The sequence below is a fragment of the Physella acuta genome, unplaced genomic scaffold (assembly GCF_028476545.2).
Source record: "Physella acuta isolate Inbredline_101_S28 unplaced genomic scaffold, ASM2847654v3 ptg000148l, whole genome shotgun sequence".
Taxonomy (NCBI): domain Eukaryota; kingdom Metazoa; phylum Mollusca; class Gastropoda; family Physidae; genus Physella; species Physella acuta.
The window spans coordinates 1277049-1298787 of NW_026731667.1; the positions used below are offsets into that span (position 1 = coordinate 1277049).

Genomic DNA, 21739 nt, shown 5'->3' on the forward strand with positions numbered 1-21739 from the left:
TGTTGTTTCAGAGTGCCAATGGTAATACGTTACAGACACACAAAGTTATAAATCGTGATTTATTGGATTATCAGATATAAAACAGAGAGTACTTAACATCTTTATATCATTTACACTTAATCATAATTTGAGTAGGCCCTCGTCAATTGACCACGTCATTACAATATGATCACACACACACACACCAACTGACCACATATAATTTTTTACTACACGCATTAACTGACATATTCACAAACTGACCATATCATCATGAATGTACGAGCAAGCTGACCACATTCTTATAAACTGACCATACAATCAAAAACTGACCAATACAGTCACAAACTGGCCCTAAAACATACATATTCATCCATTATATAAATCTCTGGTGAGTACTGGTATTTTAGACACACGTTGACGTGACACTGACGTGATTCGTGACACTGACACATGTGGTATCATGTCAATGTCATCTTTATGTGACACACATATCTTTAAGGGGACTCTTTAAAATGGCAATAAGTTAGATGACATTTTTTAAATACCCTCGTGAAATGTGGTTTGTTTTTTAAATGACAATAACTTAGATGACAGTTTTTAAATACCCTCGTGCAATGTGGTTTGTTTTTTAAATGACAATAAGTTAGACGACAGTTTTTAAATACCCTCGTGAAATGTGGTTTGTTTTTTAAATGACAATAAGTTAGACGACAGTTTTTAATTACCCTCGTGAAATGTGATTTGTTGTTTTGATCGATTTTTTACGCATGACGTCACCTCAGGGGCGGAACTACCATACTGTAAAACCACGCAACGCGGGGGGGGGGGGGTCTAGGCCATTTGGGGGCCCGCAGCCGATCATAAAAATTGTTTAATTAAAAATTTAATTTTCGTGCATTTTTTTACTAGATGGTTATTTTCTAAAACGAAAACTGTAGCTGAGTTTGGATTTTTATTCTATAGACACTATCCAACGCTCCTGCATATTCTTTTTTTCCTTTGATTTTTAACCATTGTGAAAGCCGTGTCCTCTTTCTCCTACAATCAAACACGCTGTCACCGGCAATAGTTTTGGAAAAAAATCAAAGTTCATTGCGCGAGAGGCCGTTATATAAGTAAACCATCTGCGTTTTGTTCCTTTTCCAGCCCCCCCCCCTTTTTTTTTTAAAGCCTCACGAGTGGCGAATAGATAAATGAATCGTCTGCGAACTACCTGACCTGCATTCACCACTTCTGTTTATTTTGTATGACACTAGACAGCATATATTGATTTACTTACTAGTATATGTTTGATGAATCTAATTCACAAAACAAGGAAGGTAAGTCAATTAATATTATAAAATGACGTCATTTAGGGTGAGGGTCTGGCTATAGGGCTGGTAAGTAGGTCACCAACCAGTTCTACGGCTCAATAAAACCAGCATGAGCCATAGAACTGGTTAATGACATACTTACCAGCCCTATTGTGTCGTCAAAAAAGAATGAAGTCATGTATGGAATATCTCCTAAATCAGAAGATTTTCGCCCGCAAGCTGGTCACATAGTCTACAGCTGTACATGTGAAAAACATGGTTGTGTTATTTATGCAATTACTACACCATTCATGCGATTGCCGTGAAAAGTTGGAAAGTATTCGAGTAGGCACCCGCAAAGTTTCTGTCATATTCCTAACATTTGATTTAATATTGGAGTGGCGGCACCCCACTATCATAGCACCTGGGGTCCGCTTATTGGGTTTCCTGCATAGGGGGAGAGGTGTACTGCTTGAATCATCAGCCATAGGCGGCCGTGTCATCTAGAGCGCCCCGGGCTCCCACATCAACACTATGACCCCTAAATTCGTTTACAAATCTTTTTTTCTAGTTCCGCCTCTGCGTCCCTTGATCAAAAAAAAATAAAGTGTTTCTCTAATTTAAAAAAAAATAATGTTAATATTTTAAATTTAACCCCCGACCTACATTCTATAAATGTGCAACCAATGAGAGCTGTGATTACAAGCTTGAACCAATGAAACGTGTGGTTACAGGCCAGTGTTGTAGGGCTGCTGCTGCTTGCTGAGCATGGCCTCCTTCTGCATGTTGGCGTCCCTCAGCATCTTCTCCTGCATCTCCTTCATCTTCTGGGCGTCCCGGCGTCGGGCCATGCTGTACTCGGGGTAGCTCAGGTACCCGTCCTTGTCGCGGTCGTCTAGCTGTAGCACGTTGTCGATGATCTCTGGTGGTACAAGGGCAGCGTCACTTACACTACAGTCAAAGGTCAGCTTCAGTCAAAGGTCAGCTTCAGTCAAAGGTCAGCTTCAGTCAATGGTCAGCTTCAGTCAATGGTCAGCTTCAGTCAATGGTCAGCTTCAGTCAAAGGTCAGCTTCAGTCAATGGTCAGCTTCAGTCAATGGTCAGCTTCAGTCAATGGTCAGCTTCAGTCAAAGGTCAGCTTCAGCCAAAGGTCAGCTTCAGTCAAAGGTCAGCTTCAGTCAAAGGTCAGGTCATTCAATGGTCAGCTTCAGTCAAAGGTCAGCTTCAGTCAAAGGTCAGCTTCAGTCAAAGCTCACTCGCGGCGAATTCGATTGTACACACACTAAATTAATTTCAACATTTCAACACACGCATACACACATCTTGGTTGGCCATCATCTCCCTACTTACGAACAAAGTTGGCCATCACATTTCTTCTTACGAACAAAGTTGGCCATCATCTCCCTACTTACGAACAAAGTTGGCCATCACCTCCCTACTTACGAACAAAGTTGGCCATCATCTCCCTACTTACGAACAAAGTTGGCTATCATCTCCCTACTTACGAACAAAGTTGGCCATCATCTCCCTACTTACGAACAAAGTTGGCCATCACCTCCCTACTAACGAACAAAGTTGGCCATCATCTCCCTACTTACGAACAAAGTTGGCCATCACCTCCCTACAAAGTTGGCCATTATCTCCCTACTTACGAACAAAGTTGCCCATCATCTCCCTACTTACGAACAAAGTTGGCCATCATCTCCCTACTTACGAACAAAGTTGGCCATTATCTCCCTACTTACGAACAAAGTTGGCCATCCTCTCCCTACTTACGAACAAAGTAGGCCATCATCTCCCTACTTACGACCAAAGTTGGCCTTCATCTCCCTACTTAAAAACAAAGTAGGCCATCATCTCCCTACTTACGAACAAAGTTGGCCATCATCTCCCTACTTACGAAAAATGTTGGCCATCATCTCCCTACTTACGATCAAAGTTGGCCATCATCTCCCTACTTAGTTGGCCATCATCTCCCTACTTACGAACAAAGTTGGCCATCATCTCCCTACTTACGAACAAAGTTGGCCATCATCTCCCAACTTACGAACAAAGTTGGCCATCATCTCCCTACTTACGAACAAAGTTGGCCATCATCTCCCTACTTACGAACAAAGTTGGCCGTCACCTCCCTACTTACGAACAAAGTTGGCCATCATCTCCCTACTTACGAACAAAGTTGGCCATCATCTCCCTACTTACGAACAAAGTTGGCCATCATCTCCCTACTTACGAACAAAGTTGGCCATCACCTCCCTACTTACGAACAAAGTTTGCCATCATCTCCCTACTTACGAACAAAGTTGGCCATCACCTCCCTACTTACGAACAAAGTTGGCCATCATCTCCCTACTTACGAACAAAGTTGGCCATCATCTCCCTACTTACGAACAAAGTTGGCCATCACCTCCCTACTTACGAACAAAGTTGGCCATCACCTCCCTACTTACGAACAAAGTTGGCCATCATCTCCCTACTTACGACCAAAGTTGGCCTTCATCTCCCTACTTACGAACAAAGTTGGCCATCATCTCCCTACAAAGTTGGCCATCCTCTCCCTACTTACGAACAAAGTTGGCCATCATCTCCCGGACCCTCTGGTTCCTCATATTCTCCACCTCCACGGCCGTCTTGCCGCTGATCTCCTGGGGGGCAAAGTCCATGGGGGGTATCATGTGACTCAGGGCTTTGAGAAGTTCAAGGCCGTCCAGGAGTGTATCGTTGTTGGTGTCATGGAGGCTGGTGACAAAGTAGGTCAGTAGGTCAGCACTCAATGGTTGCAATGGGTTAGCATTTAATGTTTAAAGTAGGTTAGCACTTAACTGTTAAAATAGGTCAGATTTTAAATTTTATTATTGTTAAAGATGACCTAAACAATTAAAAACTGCATTTATTTACCTTGAACTTGATATCAATTTTTATTTTCAAAATAAATCGGTAGCCTAGAAAACGGCGTTTATTTCAAAATGGCTACGAACCTATGAGTGATAAGGTGGGTCATTTTCTAATGAATGTTGTTTTACGCCAGAGTTTCTTCCAGGCATCTCGCGAAGAAAGTCTACTTAATATTTAATTTTTATATGTCATAATAAGTTGTGTGTTGTTAAATACAGAAATCAAAGATTTTATCCCCTATGTTCAGTTCGTTTATTCTTAGTTATTAGGCCAAAAAGGTAGAAAAGTCAAATTTAAAACAAACACTAATCGATCATTGTTAAAGCTAGATCGTTCTGGTTGATAAATATGCAAAAATAACGATTACAATGAAATGACCCTGAAACATTGTTAGATAAATCGGCGGCATAATTACCATGACGACGGTAAAACAAAAGTAGGTCAAGCGATTGTAAAAGTCTCTAGTCTGTGGCTAACATGTAACCACACAAGTGATTGTAAAAGTCTCTAGTCTGTGGCTAACATGTAACCACACAAGTGATTGTCAAAGTCTCTAGTCTGTGGCTAACATGTAACCACACAAGTCAGTGATTGTCAAAGTCTCTAGTCTGTGGCTAACATGTAACCACACAAGTGATTGTCAAAGTCTCTAGTCTGTGGCTAACATGTAACCACACTAGTGATTGTCAAAGTCTCTAGTCTGTGGCTAACATGTAACCACACAAGTGATTGTCAAAGTCTCTAGTCTGTGGCTAACATGTAACCACACTAGTGATTGTAAAAGTCTCTAGTCTGTGGCTAACATGTAACCACACTAGTGATTGTAAAAGTCTCTAGTCTGTGGCTAACATGTAACCAGACAAGTGATTGTCAAAGTCTCTAGTCTGTGGCTAACATGTAACCACACTAGTGATTGTCAAAGTCTCTAGTCTGTGGCTAACATGTAACCACACTAGTGATTGTCAAAGTCTCTAGTCTGTGGCTAACATGTAACCACACAAGTGATTGTCAAAGTCTCTAGTCTGTGGCTAACATGTAACCACACAAGTGATTGTAAAAGTCTCTAGTCTGTGGCTAACATGTAACCACACTAGTGATTGTAAAAGTCTCTAGTCTGTGGCTAACATGTAACCACACTAGTGATTGTCAAAGTCTCTAGTCTGTGGCTAACATGTAACCAGACAAGTGATTGTCAAAGTCTCTAGTCTGTGGCTAACATGTAACCACACAAGTGATTGTCAAAGTCTCTAGTCTGTGGCTAACATGTAACCACACAAGTGATTGTCAAAGTCTCTAGTCTGTGGCTAACATGTAACCACACAAGTGATTGTAAAAGTCTCTAGTCTGTGGCTAACATGTAACCACACAAGTGATTGTAAAAGTCTCTAGTCTGTGGCTAACATGTAACCACACAAGTGATTGTAAAAGTCTCTAGTCTGTGGCTAACATGTAACCACACTAGTGATTGTAAAAGTCTCTAGTCTGTGGCTAACATGTAACCACACTAGTGATTGTAAAAGTCTCTAGTCTGTGGCTAACATGTAACCACACTAGTGATTGTCAAAGTCTCTAGTCTGTGGCTAACATGTAACCACACAAGTGATTGTCAAAGTCTCTAGTCTGTGGCTAACATGTAACCACACTAGTGATTGTCAAAGTCTCTAGTCTGTGGCTAACATGTAACCACACAAGTGATTGTCAAAGTCTCTAGTCTGTGGCTAACATGTAACCACATAAGCGATTGTCAAAGTCTCTAGTCTGTGGCTAACATGTAACCACACTAGTGATTGTCAAAGTCTCTAGTCTGTGGCTAACATGTAACCACACTAGTGATTGTAAAAGTCTCTAGTCTGTGGCTAACATGTAACCACACTAGTGATTGTAAAAGTCTCTAGTCTGTGGCTAACATGTAACCACACTAGTGATTGTCAAAGTCTCTAGTCTGTGGCTAACATGTAACCACACAAGTGATTGTCAAAGTCTCTAGTCTGTGGCTAACATGTAACCACACTAGTGATTGTCAAAGTCTCTAGTCTGTGGCTAACATGTAACCAGACAAGTGATTGTCAAAGTCTCTAGTCTGTGGCTAACATGTAACCACACTAGTGATTGTCAAAGTCTCTAGTCTGTGGCTAACATGTAACCACACAAGTGATTGTCAAAGTCTCTGGTCTGTGGCTAACATGTAACCACACAAGTGATTGTCAAAGTCTCTAGTCTGTGGCTAACATGTAACCACACAAGTGATTGTAAAAGTCTCTAGTCTGTGGCTAACATGTAACCACACTAGTGATTGTCAAAGTCTCTAGTCTGTGGCTAACATGTAACCACACAAGTGATTGTAAAAGTCTCTAGTCTGTGGCTAACATGTAACCACACAAGTGATTGTCAAAGTCTCTAGTCTGTGGCTAACATGTAACCACACAAGCGATTGTAAAAGTCTCTAGTCTGTGGCTAACATGTAACCACACAAGTGATTGTAAAAGTCTCTAGTCTGTGGCTAACATGTAACCACACTAGTGATTGTAAAAGTCTCTAGTCTGTGGCTAACATGTAACCACACAAGCGATTGTAAAAGTCTCTAGTCTGTGGCTAACATGTAACCACACAAGTGATTGTAAAAGTCTCTAGTCTGTGGCTAACATGTAACCACACTAGTGATTGTCAAAGTCTCTAGTCTGTGGCTAACATGTAACCACACAAGTGATTGTTAAAGTCTCTAGTCTGTGGCTAACATGTAACCACACAAGTGATTGTCAAAGTCTCTAGTCTGTGGCTAACATGTAACCACACTAGTGATTGTAAAAGTCTCTAATCTGTGGCTAACATGTAACCACACAAGTGATTGTCAAAGTCTCTAGTCTGTGGCTAACATGTAACCACACTAGTGATTGTCAAAGTCTCTAGTCTGTGGCTAACATGTAACCACACTAGTGATTGTAAAAGTCTCTAGTCTGTGGCTAACATGTAACCACACAAGTGATTGTAAAAGTCTCTAGTCTGTGGCTAACATGTAACCACACTAGTGATTGTCAAAGTCTCTAGTCTGTGGCTAACATGTAACCACACAAGTGATTGTCAAAGTCTCTAGTCTGTGGCTAACATGTAACCACACAAGTGATTGTAAAAGTCTCTAGTCTGTGGCTAACATGTAACCACACTAGTGATTGTAAAAGTCTCTAGTCTGTGGCTAACATGTAACCACACTAGTGATTGTCAAAGTCTCTAGTCTGTGGCTAACATGTAACCACACAAGTGATTGTAAAAGTCTCTAGTCTGTGGCTAACATGTAACCACACAAGTGATTGTCAAAGTCTCTAGTCTGTGGCTAACATGTAACCACACTAGTGATTGTCAAAGTCTCTAGTCTGTGGCTAACATGTAACCAGACAAGTGATTGTCAAAGTCTCTAGTCTGTGGCTAACATGTAACCACACTAGTGATTGTCAAAGTCTCTAGTCTGTGGCTAACATGTAACCACACTAGTGATTGTCAAAGTCTCTAGTCTGTGGCTAACATGTAACCACACAAGTGATTGTCAAAGTCTCTAGTCTGTGGCTAACATGTAACCACACTAGTGATTGTCAAAGTCTCTAGTCTGTGGCTAACATGTAACCAGACAAGTGATTGTCAAAGTGTCTAGTCTGTGGCTAACATGTAACCACACAAGTGATTGTAAAAGTCTCTAGTCTGTGGCTAACATGTAACCACACAAGTGATTGTCAAAGTCTCTAGTCTGTGGCTAACATGTAACCACACAAGTGATTGTAAAAGTCTCTAGTCTGTGGCTAACATGTAACCACACAAGTGATTGTCAAAGTCTCTAGTCTGTGGCTAACATGTAACCACACAAGTGATTGTCAAAGTCTCTAGTCTGTGGCTAACATGTAACCACACAAGCGATTGTAAAAGTCTCTAGTCTGTGGCTAACATGTAACAACACAAGTGATTGTAAAAGTCTCTAGTCTGTGGCTAACATGTAACCACACTAGTGATTGTCAAAGTCTCTAGTCTGTGGCTAACATGTAACCACACAAGTGATTGTTAAAGTCTCTAGTCTGTGGCTAACATGTAACCACACAAGTGATTGTCAAAGTCTCTAGTCTGTGGCTAACATGTAACCACACTAGTGATTGTCAAAGTCTCTAGTCTGTGGCTAACATGTAACCACACAAGTGATTGTCAAAGTCTCTAGTCTGTGGCTAACATGTAACCACACTAGTGATTGTCAAAGTCTCTAGTCTGTGGCTAACATGTAACCACACTAGTGATTGTAAAAGTCTCTAGTCTGTGGCTAACATGTAACCACACAAGTGATTGTAAAAGTCTCTAGTCTGTGGCTAACATGTAACCACACTAGTGATTGTCAAAGTCTCTAGTCTGTGGCTAACATGTAACCACACAAGTGATTGTCAAAGTCTCTAGTCTGTGGCTAACATGTAACCACACTAGTGATTGTAAAAGTCTCTAGTCTGTGGCTAACATGTAACCACACTAGTGATTGTAAAAGTCTCTAGTCTGTGGCTAACATGTAACCACACAAGTGATTGTCAAAGTCTCTAGTCTGTGGCTAACATGTAACCACACTAGTGATTGTAAAAGTCTCTAGTCTGTGGCTAACATGTAACCACACTAGTGATTGTCAAAGTCTCTAGTCTGTGGCTAACATGTAACCACACTAGTGATTGTAAAAGTCTCTAGTCTGTGGCTAACATGTAACCACACTAGTGATTGTCAAAGTCTCTAGTCTGTGGCTAACATGTAACCACACAAGTGATTGTCAAAGTCTCTAGTCTGTGGCTAACATGTAACCACACAAGTGATTGTAAAAGTCTCTAGTCTGTGGCTAACATGTAACCACACAAGTGATTGTCAAAGTCTCTAGTCTGTGGCTAACATGTAACCACACTAGTGATTGTAAAAGTCTCTAGTCTGTGGCTAACATGTAACCACACTAGTGATTGTCAAAGTCTCTAGTCTGTGGCTAACATGTAACCACACAAGTGATTGTAAAAGTCTCTAGTCTGTGGCTAACATGTAACCACACAAGTGATTGTCAAAGTCTCTAGTCTGTGGCTAACATGTAACCACACTAGTGATTGTCAAAGTCTCTAGTCTGTGGCTAACATGTAACCAGACAAGTGATTGTCAAAGTCTCTAGTCTGTGGCTAACATGTAACCACACTAGTGATTGTCAAAGTCTCTAGTCTGTGGCTAACATGTAACCACACTAGTGATTGTCAAAGTCTCTAGTCTGTGGCTAACATGTAACCACACAAGTGATTGTCAAAGTCTCTAGTCTGTGGCTAACATGTAACCACACTAGTGATTGTCAAAGTCTCTAGTCTGTGGCTAACATGTAACCAGACAAGTGATTGTCAAAGTGTCTAGTCTGTGGCTAACATGTAACCACACTAGTGATTGTAAAAGTCTCTAGTCTGTGGCTAACATGTAACCACACAAGTGATTGTCAAAGTCTCTAGTCTGTGGCTAACATGTAACCACACAAGTGATTGTAAAAGTCTCTAGTCTGTGGCTAACATGTAACCACACAAGTGATTGTCAAAGTCTCTAGTCTGTGGCTAACATGTAACCACACAAGTGATTGTCAAAGTCTCTAGTCTGTGGCTAACATGTAACCACACTAGTGATTGTCAAAGTCTCTAGTCTGTGGCTAACATGTAACCACACTAGTGATTGTCAAAGTCTCTAGTCTGTGGCTAACATGTAACCAGACAAGTGATTGTCAAAGTCTCTAGTCTGTGGCTAACATGTAACCACACTAGTGATTGTCAAAGTCTCTAGTCTGTGGCTAACATGTAACCACACTAGTGATTGTCAAAGTCTCTAGTCTGTGGCTAACATGTAACCACACAAGTGATTGTCAAAGTCTCTAGTCTGTGGCTAACATGTAACCACACAAGTGATTGTCAAAGTCTCTAGTCTGTGGCTAACATGTAACCACACTAGTGATTGTCAAAGTCTCTAGTCTGTGGCTAACATGTAACCAGACAAGTGATTGTCAAAGTCTCTAGTCTGTGGCTAACATGTAACCACACTAGTGATTGTAAAAGTCTCTAGTCTGTGGCTAACATGTAACCACACAAGTGATTGTCAAAGTCTCTAGTCTGTGGCTAACATGTAACCACACAAGTGATTGTAAAAGTCTCTAGTCTGTGGCTAACATGTAACCACACAAGTGATTGTCAAAGTCTCTAGTCTGTGGCTAACATGTAATCACACTAGTGATTGTCAAAGTCTCTAGTCTGTGGCTAACATGTAACCACACTAGTGATTGTAAAAGTCTCTAGTCTGTGGCTAACATGTAACCACACTAGTGATTGTAAAAGTCTCTAGTCTGTGGCTAACATGTAACCACACTAGTGATTGTAAAAGTCTCTAGTCTGTGGCTAACATGTAACCACACAAGTGATTGTCAAAGTCTCTAGTCTGTGGCTAACATGTAACCACACTAGTGATTGTCAAAGTCTCTAGTCTGTGGCTAACATGTAACCACACTAGTGATTGTAAAAGTCTCTAGTCTGTGGCTAACATGTAACCACACAAGTGATTGTCAAAGTCTCTAGTCTGTGGCTAACATGTAACCACACAAGTGATTGTCAAAGTCTCTAGTCTGTGGCTAACATGTAACCACACTAGTGATTGTCAAAGTCTCTAGTCTGTGGCTAACATGTAACCACACAAGTGATTGTAAAAGTCTCTAGTCTGTGGCTAACATGTAACCACACAAGTGATTGTAAAAGTCTCTAGTCTGTGGCTAACATGTAACCACACAAGTGATTGTAAAAGTCTCTAGTCTGTGGCTAACATGTAACCACACAAGTGATTGTCAAAGTCTCTAGTCTGTGGCTAACATGTAACCACACTAGTGATTGTCAAAGTCTCTAGTCTGTGGCTAACATGTAACCACACAAGTGATTGTAAAAGTCTCTAGTCTGTGGCTAACATGTAACCACACTAGTGATTGTAAAAGTCTCTAGTCTGTGGCTAACATGTAACCACACTAGTGATTGTAAAAGTCTCTAGTCTGTGGCTAACATGTAACCACACAAGTGATTGTCAAAGTCTCTAGTCTGTGGCTAACATGTAACCACACAAGTGATTGTAAAAGTCTCTAGTCTGTGGCTAACATGTAACCACACTAGTGATTGTAAAAGTCTCTAGTCTGTGGCTAACATGTAACCACACAAGTGATTGTCAAAGTCTCTAGTCTGTGGCTAACATGTAACCACACTAGTGATTGTCAAAGTCTCTAGTCTGTGGCTAACATGTAACCACACAAGTGATTGTCAAAGTCTCTAGTCTGTGGCTAACATGTAACCACACAAGTGATTGTCAAAGTCTCTAGTCTGTGGCTAACATGTAACCACACTAGTGATTGTCAAAGTCTCTAGTCTGTGGCTAACATGTAACCAGACAAGTGATTGTCAAAGTCTCTAGTCTGTGGCTAACATGTAACCACACTAGTGATTGTCAAAGTCTCTAGTCTGTGGCTAACATGTAACCACACAAGTGATTGTCAAAGTCTCTAGTCTGTGGCTAACATGTAACCACACAAGTGATTGTCAAAGTCTCTAGTCTGTGGCTAACATGTAACCACACAAGTGATTGTCAAAGTCTCTAGTCTGTGGCTAACATGTAACCACACAAGCGATTGTAAAAGTCTCTAGTCTGTGGCTAACATGTAACCACACAAGTGATTGTAAAAGTCTCTAGTCTGTGGCTAACATGTAACCACACAAGTGATTGGCAAAGTCTCTAGTCTGTGGCTAACATGTAACCACACAAGTGATTGTCAAAGTCTCTAGTCTGTGGCTAACATGTAACCACACTAGTGATTGTCAAAGTCTCTAGTCTGTGGCTAACATGTAACCACACAAGTGATTGTAAAAGTCTCTAGTCTGTGGCTAACATGTAACCACACAAGTGATTGTCAAAGTCTCTAGTCTGTGGCTAACATGTAACCACACACGTGATTGTAAAAGTCTCTAGTCTGTGGCTAACATGTAACCACACAAGTGATTGTAAAAGTCTCTAGTCTGTGGCTAACATGTAACCACACAAGTGATTGTCAAAGTCTCTAGTCTGTGGCTAACATGTAACCACACTAGTGATTGTCAAAGTCTCTAGTCTGTGGCTAACATGTAACCACACTAGTGATTGTCAAAGTCTCTAGTCTGTGGCTAACATGTAACCACACAAGTGATTGTCAAAGTCTCTAGTCTGTGGCTAACATGTAACCACACAAGTGATTGTAAAAGTCTCTAGTCTGTGGCTAACATGTAACCACACAAGTGATTGTAAAAGTCTCTAGTCTGTGGCTAACATGTAACCACACAAGTGATTGTCAAAGTCTCTAGTCTGTGGCTAACATGTAACCACACAAGTGATTGTAAAAGTCTCTAGTCTGTGGCTAACATGTAACCACACTAGTGATTGTCAAAGTCTCTAGTCTGTGGCTAACATGTAACCACACTAGTGATTGTCAAAGTCTCTAGTCTGTGGCTAACATGTAACCACACAAGTGATTGTAAAAGTCTCTAGTCTGTGGCTAACATGTAACCACACTAGTGATTGTCAAAGTCTCTAGTCTGTGGCTAACATGTAACCACACAAGTGATTGTCAAAGTCTCTAGTCTGTGGCTAACATGTAACCAGACAAGTGATTGTCAAAGTCTCTAGTCTGTGGCTAACATGTAACCACACTAATGATTGTCAAAGTCTCTAGTCTGTGGCTAACATGTAACCACACAAGTGATTGTCAAAGTCTCTGGTCTGTGGCTAACATGTAACCACACAAGTGATTGTCAAAGTCTCTGGTCTGTGGCTAACACGTAACCACACAAGTGATTGTCAAAGTCTCTAGTCTGTGGCTAACATGTAACCACACAAGTGATTGTCAAAGTCTCTAGTCTGTGGCTAACATGTAACCACACAAGTGATTGTCAAAGTCTCTAGTCTGTGGCTAACATGTAACCACACAAGTGATTGTAAAAGTCTCTAGTCTGTGGCTAACATGTAACCACACAAGTGATTGTAAAAGTCTCTAGTCTGTGGCTAACATGTAACCACACAAGTGATTGTAAAAGTCTCTAGTCTGTGGCTAACATGTAACCACACAAGTGATTGTAAAAGTCTCTAGTCTGTGGCTAACATGTAACCACACAAGTGATTGTCAAAGTCTCTAGTCTGTGGCTAACATGTAACCACACAAGTGATTGTAAAAGTCTCTAGTCTGTGGCTAACATGTAACCACACTAGTGATTGTCAAAGTCTCTAGTCTGTGGCTAACATGTAACCACACAAGTGATTGTAAAAGTCTCTAGTCTGTGGCTAACATGTAACCACACAAGTGATTGTCAAAGTCTCTAGTCTGTGGCTAACATGTAACCACACTAGTGATTGTCAAAGTCTCTAGTCTGTGGCTAACATGTAACCACACAAGTGATTGTCAAAGTCTCTAGTCTGTGGCTAACATGTAACCACACTAGTGATTGTCAAAGTCTCTAGTCTGTGGCTAACATGTAACCACACAAGTGATTGTAAAAGTCTCTAGTCTGTGGCTAACATGTAACCACACAAGTGATTGTCAAAGTCTCTAGTCTGTGGCTAACATGTAACCACACAAGTGATTGTAAAAGTCTCTAGTCTGTGGCTAACATGTAACCACACTAGTGATTGTCAAAGTCTCTAGTCTGTGGCTAACATGTAACCACACAAGTGATTGTAAAAGTCTCTAGTCTGTGGCTAACATGTAACCACACAAGTGATTGTCAAAGTCTCTAGTCTGTGGCTAACATGTAACCACACAAGTGATTGTAAAAGTCTCTAGTCTGTGGCTAACATGTAACCACACTAGTGATTGTCAAAGTCTCTAGTCTGTGGCTAACATGTAACCACACAAGTGATTGTAAAAGTCTCTAGTCTGTGGCTAACATGTAACCACACAAGTGATTGTAAAAGTCTCTAGTCTGTGGCTAACATGTAACCACACAAGTGATTGTAAAAGTCTCTAGTCTGTGGCTAACATGTAACCACACTAGTGATTGTAAAAGTCTCTAGTCTGTGGCTAACATGTAACCACACAAGTGATTGTCAAAGTCTCTAGTCCGTGGCTAACATGTAACCACACTAGTGATTGTAAAAGTCTCTAGTCTGTGGCTAACATGTAACCACACAAGTGATTGTAAAAGTCTCTAGTCTGTGGCTAACATGTAACCACACAAGTGATTGTAAAAGTCTCTAGTCTGTGGCTAACATGTAACCACACAAGTGATTGTAAAAGTCTCTAGTCTGTGGCTAACATGTAACCACACAAGTGATTGTCAAAGTCTCTAGTCTGTGGCTAACATGTAACCACACTAGTGATTGTCAAAGTCTCTAGTCTGTGGCTAACATGTAACCACACAAGTGATTGTAAAAGTCTCTAGTCTGTGGCTAACATGTAACCACACAAGTGATTGTCAAAGTCTCTAGTCTGTGGCTAACATGTAACCACACAAGTGATTGTCAAAGTCTCTAGTCTGTGGCTAACATGTAACCAGACAAGTGATTGTCAAAGTCTCTAGTCTGTGGCTAACATGTAACCACACTAGTGATTGTCAAAGTCTCTAGTCTGTGGCTAACATGTAACCACACAAGTGATTGTCAAAGTCTCTAGTCTGTGGCTAACATGTAACCACACTAGTGATTGTCAAAGTCTCTAGTCTGTGGCTAACATGTAACCACACAAGTGATTGTCAAAGTCTCTAGTCTGTGGCTAACATGTAACCACACAAGTGATTGTCAAAGTCTCTAGTCTGTGGCTAACATGTAACCACACAAGTGATTGTCAAAGTCTCTAGTCTGTGGCTAACATGTAACCACACAAGTGATTGTCAAAGTCTCTAGTCTGTGGCTAACATGTAACCACACTAGTGATTGTCAAAGTCTCTAGTCTGTGGCTAACATGTAACCACACAAGTGATTGTCAAAGTCTCTAGTCTGTGGCTAACATGTAACCACACTAGTGATTGTAAAAGTCTCTAGTCTGTGGCTAACATGTAACCACACTAGTGATTGTCAAAGTCTCTAGTCTGTGGCTAACATGTAACCACACAAGTGATTGTCAAAGTCTCTAGTCTGTGGCTAACATGTAACCACACAAGTGATTGTCAAAGTCTCTAGTCTGTGGCTAACATGTAACCACACAAGTGATTGTCAAAGTCTCTAGTCTGTGGCTAACTTGTAACCACACTAGTGATTGTCAAAGTCTCAAAGTCTGTGGCTAACATGTAACCACACTAGTGATTGTAAAAGTCTCTAGTCTGTGGCTAACATGTAACCACACAAGTGATTGTCAAAGTCTCTAGTCTGTGGCTAACATGTAACCACACAAGTGATTGTAAAAGTCTCTAGTCTGTGGCTAACATGTAATCAGACAAGTGATTGTCAAAGTCTCTAGTCTGTGGCTAACATGTAACCACACAAGTGATTGTAAAAGTCTCTAGTCTGTGGCTAACATGTAACCACACAAGTGATTGTAAAAGTCTCTAGTCTGTGGCTAACATGTAACCACACAAGTGATGCCGCTATAAATAACTTACCGGAAGTAGTGGAACTCCATCTCTGCGGGAGACATCGGCTTATCCATGTTGATCTGGCCCTTCATGTGTTGCTTCAGGTGTCTAAACGTGACAAAAATGGTTCATGTGTCTAAACGTGACAAAAATGGTTCAGGTGTCTGAACGTGACAAAAATGGTCCAGGTGTCTGAACGTGACAAAAATGGTTCAGGTGTCTGAACGTGACAAAAATGGTTCAGGTGTCTAAACGTGACAAAAATGGTTCATGTGTCTAAACGTGACAAAAATGGTTCAGGTGTCTGAACGTGACAAAAATGGTCCAGGTGTCTGAACGTGACAAAAATGGTTCAGGTGTCTAAACGTGACAAAAATGGTTCAGGTGTCTGAACGTGACAAAAATGGTTCATGTGTCTAAACGTGACAAAAATGGTTCAGGTGTCTGAACGTGACAAAAATGGTTCAGGTGTCTAAACGTGACAAAAATGGTTCATGTGTCTAAACGTGACAAAAATGGTTCAGGTGTCTGACAAAAATGGTTCAGGTGTCTAAACGTGACAAAAATGGTTCAGGTGTCTGAACGTGACAAAAATGGTTCAGGTGTCTAAACGTGACAAAAATGGTTCAGGTGTCTAAACGTGACAAAAATGGTTCAGGTGTCTGAACGTGACAAAAATGGTTCATGTGTCTAAACGTGACAAAAATGGTTCAGGTGTCTGAACGTGACAAAAATGGTTCAGGTGTCTAAACGTGACAAAAATGGTTCAGGTGTCTGACAAAAATGGTTCAGGTGTCAGACAAAAATGGTTCAGGTCTCTAAACGTGACAAAAATGGTCCAGGTGTCTGAACGTGACAAAAATGGTTCAGGTGTCTGAACGTGACAAAAATGGTCCAGGTGTCTGAACGTGACAAAAATGGTTCAGGTGTCTGAACGTGACAAAAATGGTTCAGGTGTCTAAACGTGACAAAAATGGTTCATGTGTCTAAACGTGACAAAAATGGTTCAGGTGTCTGAACGTGACAAAAATGGTCCAGGTGTCTGAACGTGACAAAAATGGTTCAGGTGTCTAAACGTGACAAAAATGGTTCAGGTGTCTGAACGTGACAAAAATGGTTCATGTGTCTAAACGTGACAAAAATGGTTCAGGTGTCTGAACGTGACAAAAATGGTTCAGGTGTCTAAACGTGACAAAAATGGTTCATGTGTCTAAACGTGACAAAAATGGTTCAGGTGTCTGACAAAAATGGTTCAGGTGTCTAAACGTGACAAAAATGGTTCAGGTGTCTGAACGTGACAAAAATGGTTCAGGTGTCTAAACGTGACAAAAATGGTTCAGATGTCTAAACGTGACAAAAATGGTTCAGGTGTCTGAACGTGACAAAAATGGTTCAGGTGTCTAAACGTGACAAAAATGGTTCATGTGTCTAAACGTGACAAAAATGGTTCAGGTGTCTGACAAAAATGGTTCAGGTGTCTAAACGTGACAAAAATGGTTCAGGTGTCTGAACGTGACAAAAATGGTTCAGGTGTCTAAACGTGACAAAAATGGTTCAGATGTCTAAACGTGACAAAAATGGTTCAGGTGTCTGAACGTGACAAAAATGGTTCATGTGTCTAAACGTGACAAAAATGGTTCAGGTGTCTGAACGTGACAAAAATGGTTCAGGTGTCTAAACGTGACAAAAATGGTTCAGGTGTCTGACAAAAATGGTTCAGGTGTCTCAACGTGACAAAAATGGTTCAGGTGTCTGAACGTGACAAAAACGGTTCAGGTGTCTAAACGTGACAAAAATGGTTCAGGTGTCTAAACGTGACAAAAATGGTTCAGGTGTCTGAACGTGACAAAAATGGTTCAGGTGTCTGAACGTGACAAAAATGGTTCAGGTGTCTAAACGTGACAAAAATGGTTCAGGTGTCTAAACGTGACAAAAATGGTTCAGGTGTCTAAACGTGACAAAAATGGTTCAGGTGTCTGAACGTGACAAAAATGATTCAGGTGTCTGAACGTGACAAAAATGGTTCAGGTGTCTAAACGTGACAAAAATGGTTCAGGTGTCTGAACGTGACAAAAATGATTCAGGTGTCTGAACGTGACAAGAAAGGAAACTTTTGAGCCATTCACATATTTTACTTATTGTAGCTGTATTGAAGCTTAATGAGACAGTTGTAGTTCTATGGGAGCTTAATGAGACAGTTGTAGGTCTATGGGAGCTTAATGAGACAGTTGTAGGTCTATGGGAGCGCTTAAAGAGACAGTTGTAGTTCTATGGGAACTTAATGAGACAGTTGTAGGTCTATGGGAGCTTAATGAGACAGTTGTAGGTCTATGTGAACTTAATGAGACAGTTGTAGGTCTAGCAGACAACGACGTAAAGCACTTACTCCTGGTCACCTATAACGTTTGGGTCACCAAAACTTTTCGGGGGCTCTCCATGGTGTCCTGAGTGGGCAGTAACCATGGCAACCAGCAAACAAAGTCGTAGGAGGCTCAGGGTGGTGTCCATGTTTTTGATTCAGCCAAATTTGGTTGGAACCTGAAGTCTACACAAACAGGGAGTTATGTGACATTATGAACAGTACAAGTCTACACAAACAGGGAATTATGTGACAAGTCTACACAAACAGGGGATTATGTGACATTATGAACAGTACAAGTTTACACAAACAGGGAATTATGTGACATTATAAACAGTACAAGTCTACACAAACATGGAATTATGTGACATTATGAACAGTATAAGTTTACACAAACAGGGGATTATGTGACATTATGAACAGTACAAGTTTACACAAACATAGAATTATGTGACATTATAAACAGTACAAGTTTACACAAACAGGGAATTATGTGACATTATAAACAGTACAAGTTTACACAAACAGGGAATTATGTGACATTATGAACAGTATAAGTTTACACAAACAGGGAATTATGTGACATCATGAACAGTACAAGTTTACACAAACAGGGAATTATGTGACATCATGAACAGTACAAGTTTACACAAACATGGAATTATGTGACATTATGAACAGTATAAGTTTACACAAACATGGAATTATGTGACATTATGAACAGTATAAGTTTACACAAACAGGGAATTATGTGACATCATGAACAGTACAAGTTTACACAAACAGGGAATTATGTGACAAGTCTACACAAACATAGAATTACTAGCCATCGGTACCCGTTTCGCGTGAACTATAGGCCTATATATTTTAAAATTTTGTACTTGTTTGAGAAAATAATGTATGAAATAGTTATTGGTCAAAACGCAATGTACTTTACTACAAGCTGAATGATATTAGTGAGAAAGCAAAGAAATAACTAATTATTTAAAAATCCGACACATTTAACATAACACAGGCACACACTGATTAAGTGACTTAAATGATTCCGTTAAAAATCTGGCTATTCAATAGTCATTATGTTGTTTTTAAGTAATTTGTATTGGTTTGACCGATTTTAATTGTATATATTTCATAGCGTACGTCTTGATGAGTAGATCTATAGATCTAGATCTAAATCAAATTTGAAATAAATAGTTCATTTCTTTTTATTCTAAACTCGGCAGATGACGTCATTAGTTAATGTATAAACATAAGTGACGTCAATGTTTCATGGGTTCTTTTTTCACAACTATACAAGTCTACACAAACAGGGGAGTGTGTGACATTATAAACAGTACAAGGGAGTGTGTAACTAGCAGCCGAACTTTACACACTATGTCAGTCACTGGTGCATATGTTCGTTTTAAACAGTGCGATAATCTATGAATGAGATGGGGTTTTATAGACATTATGTTTGCGCATAAGTTTGTGTTTATATTCGCGTTTAATTTTGCATTATTTTCTGTGTTATTGTTTACGTTTAGGTTTGCTTTTGTGTTTTCGTTTGGGTTTTTTTTTTGTTTGTTTCTGCTTGCGTTTGTATTTGCTTTTGTGTTCGATTTTGTTTTTGCTTTTGTATTGGTATTTGTGTTTGCGTATTTGTTTTAGTTGGTTGTGGTTAGGGTTAAGTTTACAATTCGAGTTAGGTTTAGAGTTATGAGTCCATATTGCATATAGACATTTAATTGGAAAAGTAATTGTCGGTAGCGATTTAAATGTGCTACTTAAACTAAGGTCCCGCTATTTTGTAGGGCAACCTATAAAGTTGTATGGCAACAACTTCCGTATAACCACTTCCGATACGATGTTATATGTGTACACAAGTTTTGACACGAAATGTAATATAGTTAAGCACTATTTATATACAGGCACCTCTTTTCTATAATTTAAGCACAAAATTGCGTTTTTTCAAAATTGCTTTACATTTTCAACATTCAAATTAGAATCTTAAAAAGTGTTTACCTAAATCTGATGAAAATATTGGAACATTTTAAACAGTTATTTTATTATTTTTAGACAGCTTATAAACTGTTTATTCTTCAAATAAAATGCCTCATTCTCATACTTAGTAAATAATTTTCTTGAATTGCTTGTGATAAATAAGGTTAATGAAATTTTACTCCATCGTTACAATAACTTACCTCAAAAGTTGAATTTCTCAAAGCAAAAGTTAAATGAACGTCATTAAGGTACAGTGCTGTATATGTCCCGTGTTTGTATAGGCAGAGAAAAGGTCTTTAGTTGTGAGACGTGGACTTGTCAGCTTGTCTCAAAGGTCCTCACATTGTGGTCTCAGGTCATCTGGGGCACTGAGTGATTGGCTCAACCAGTGTCTATATCTGCTCTACTAAAGCTAGTCCTAGACAATTTGGCTCAACCAGTGTCTATATCTGCTCTACTAAAGCTAGTCCTAGACAATTTGGCTCAACCAGTGTCTATATCTGCTCTACTAAAGCTAGTCCTAGACAATTTGGCTCAACCAGTGTCTATATTTGCTCTACTAAAGCTAGTCCTAGACAATTTGGCTCAACCAGTGTCTATATCTGCTCTACTAAAGCTAGTCCTAGACAATTTGGCTCAACCAGTGTCTATATCTGCTCTACTAAAGCTAGTTCTAGACAATTTGGCTCAACCAGTGTCTATATCTGCTCTACTAAAGCTAGTCCTAGACAATTTATCTCAACCAGTGTCTATATCTGCTATACTAAAGCTAGTCCTAGACAGTGTCAAGGTTGAGGTCTTCAGTTGAAAAATTTATAAATATATTCTCTGTGTTGGTAAAGTATTTATTTCAAAACACATTCGTAATTTCCTCTGCAGTGATAATGTCAACATAAATAATTTTTATAATGGAAAAAACAAAATTGTGTGATCACAAGAAAGTGTGGGTTGAGTAGTTTTAGTGGGGGTTTCTTAAGACGTTTTAGAGGTGTTCTGTTGACACTTTTAGAGGTGTTCTGTTGACACTTTTAGAGGTGTTCTGTTGACACTTTTAGAGGTGTTCTGTTGACACTTTTAGAGGTGTACTGTTGAAACTTTTAGAGGTGTTTTGTTGACACTTTTAGAAGTGTTTTTTTGACACTTTTAGAGGTGTTCAGACAACAGTTTGAGAAACTTGGCCAGAAAGTTACCTGAGGGGGCAGGTGAGGGATGAAAAATTACCTGTCCCCCCAAGCGTGTAACGTGGCCGTCTGCTACACGTCTAAGATCTGCTGGATGATAAGGTCAAAGGTCGGGAAACCTCATTAACCAATTAGGACCTTTTCAATTTCTGACCACCAAACATCTCAAGATTAACCAAGATTAACTCATCTTTTTGAATCCTTAAATATCAGTAGAGTTTACATATTATATATGTATGTTTAAATGTGTGTATATTCATATATATATATATATATATATATATATATATATATATATATATATATATATATATATATATATATATATATATATATATATATATATATGTATATGTATATGTATATGTATATGTATATATATACCTGTTTAATGTAACATCAACTGTAATTGGTCAGAGTTTCTGTGGTTTTAGGAAGAGAAGAACACTGTTACGTAATTTGTCCAATTAA

The 21739-nt window shown here is 39.6% G+C and overlaps 1 protein-coding gene across 1 annotated transcript; it reads right to left on the minus strand.

The window, feature by feature from the left end:
- Positions 1-10: 10 nt before the first annotated feature.
- Positions 11-20365, minus strand: LOC131935551 (multiple coagulation factor deficiency protein 2 homolog). The gene is made up of 5 exons (XM_059292003.1): positions 20288-20365; positions 18135-18293; positions 15776-15856; positions 3841-4013; positions 11-2196 (listed from the first exon to the last, which is right to left on the minus strand). Exons 2-5 carry the CDS (start codon positions 18254-18256, stop codon positions 2003-2005), a joined length of 570 nt encoding a protein of 189 aa, XP_059147986.1. The 5' UTR covers positions 18257-18293; positions 20288-20365; the 3' UTR covers positions 11-2002.
- Between the last annotated feature and the right edge of the window lie 1374 nt (positions 20366-21739).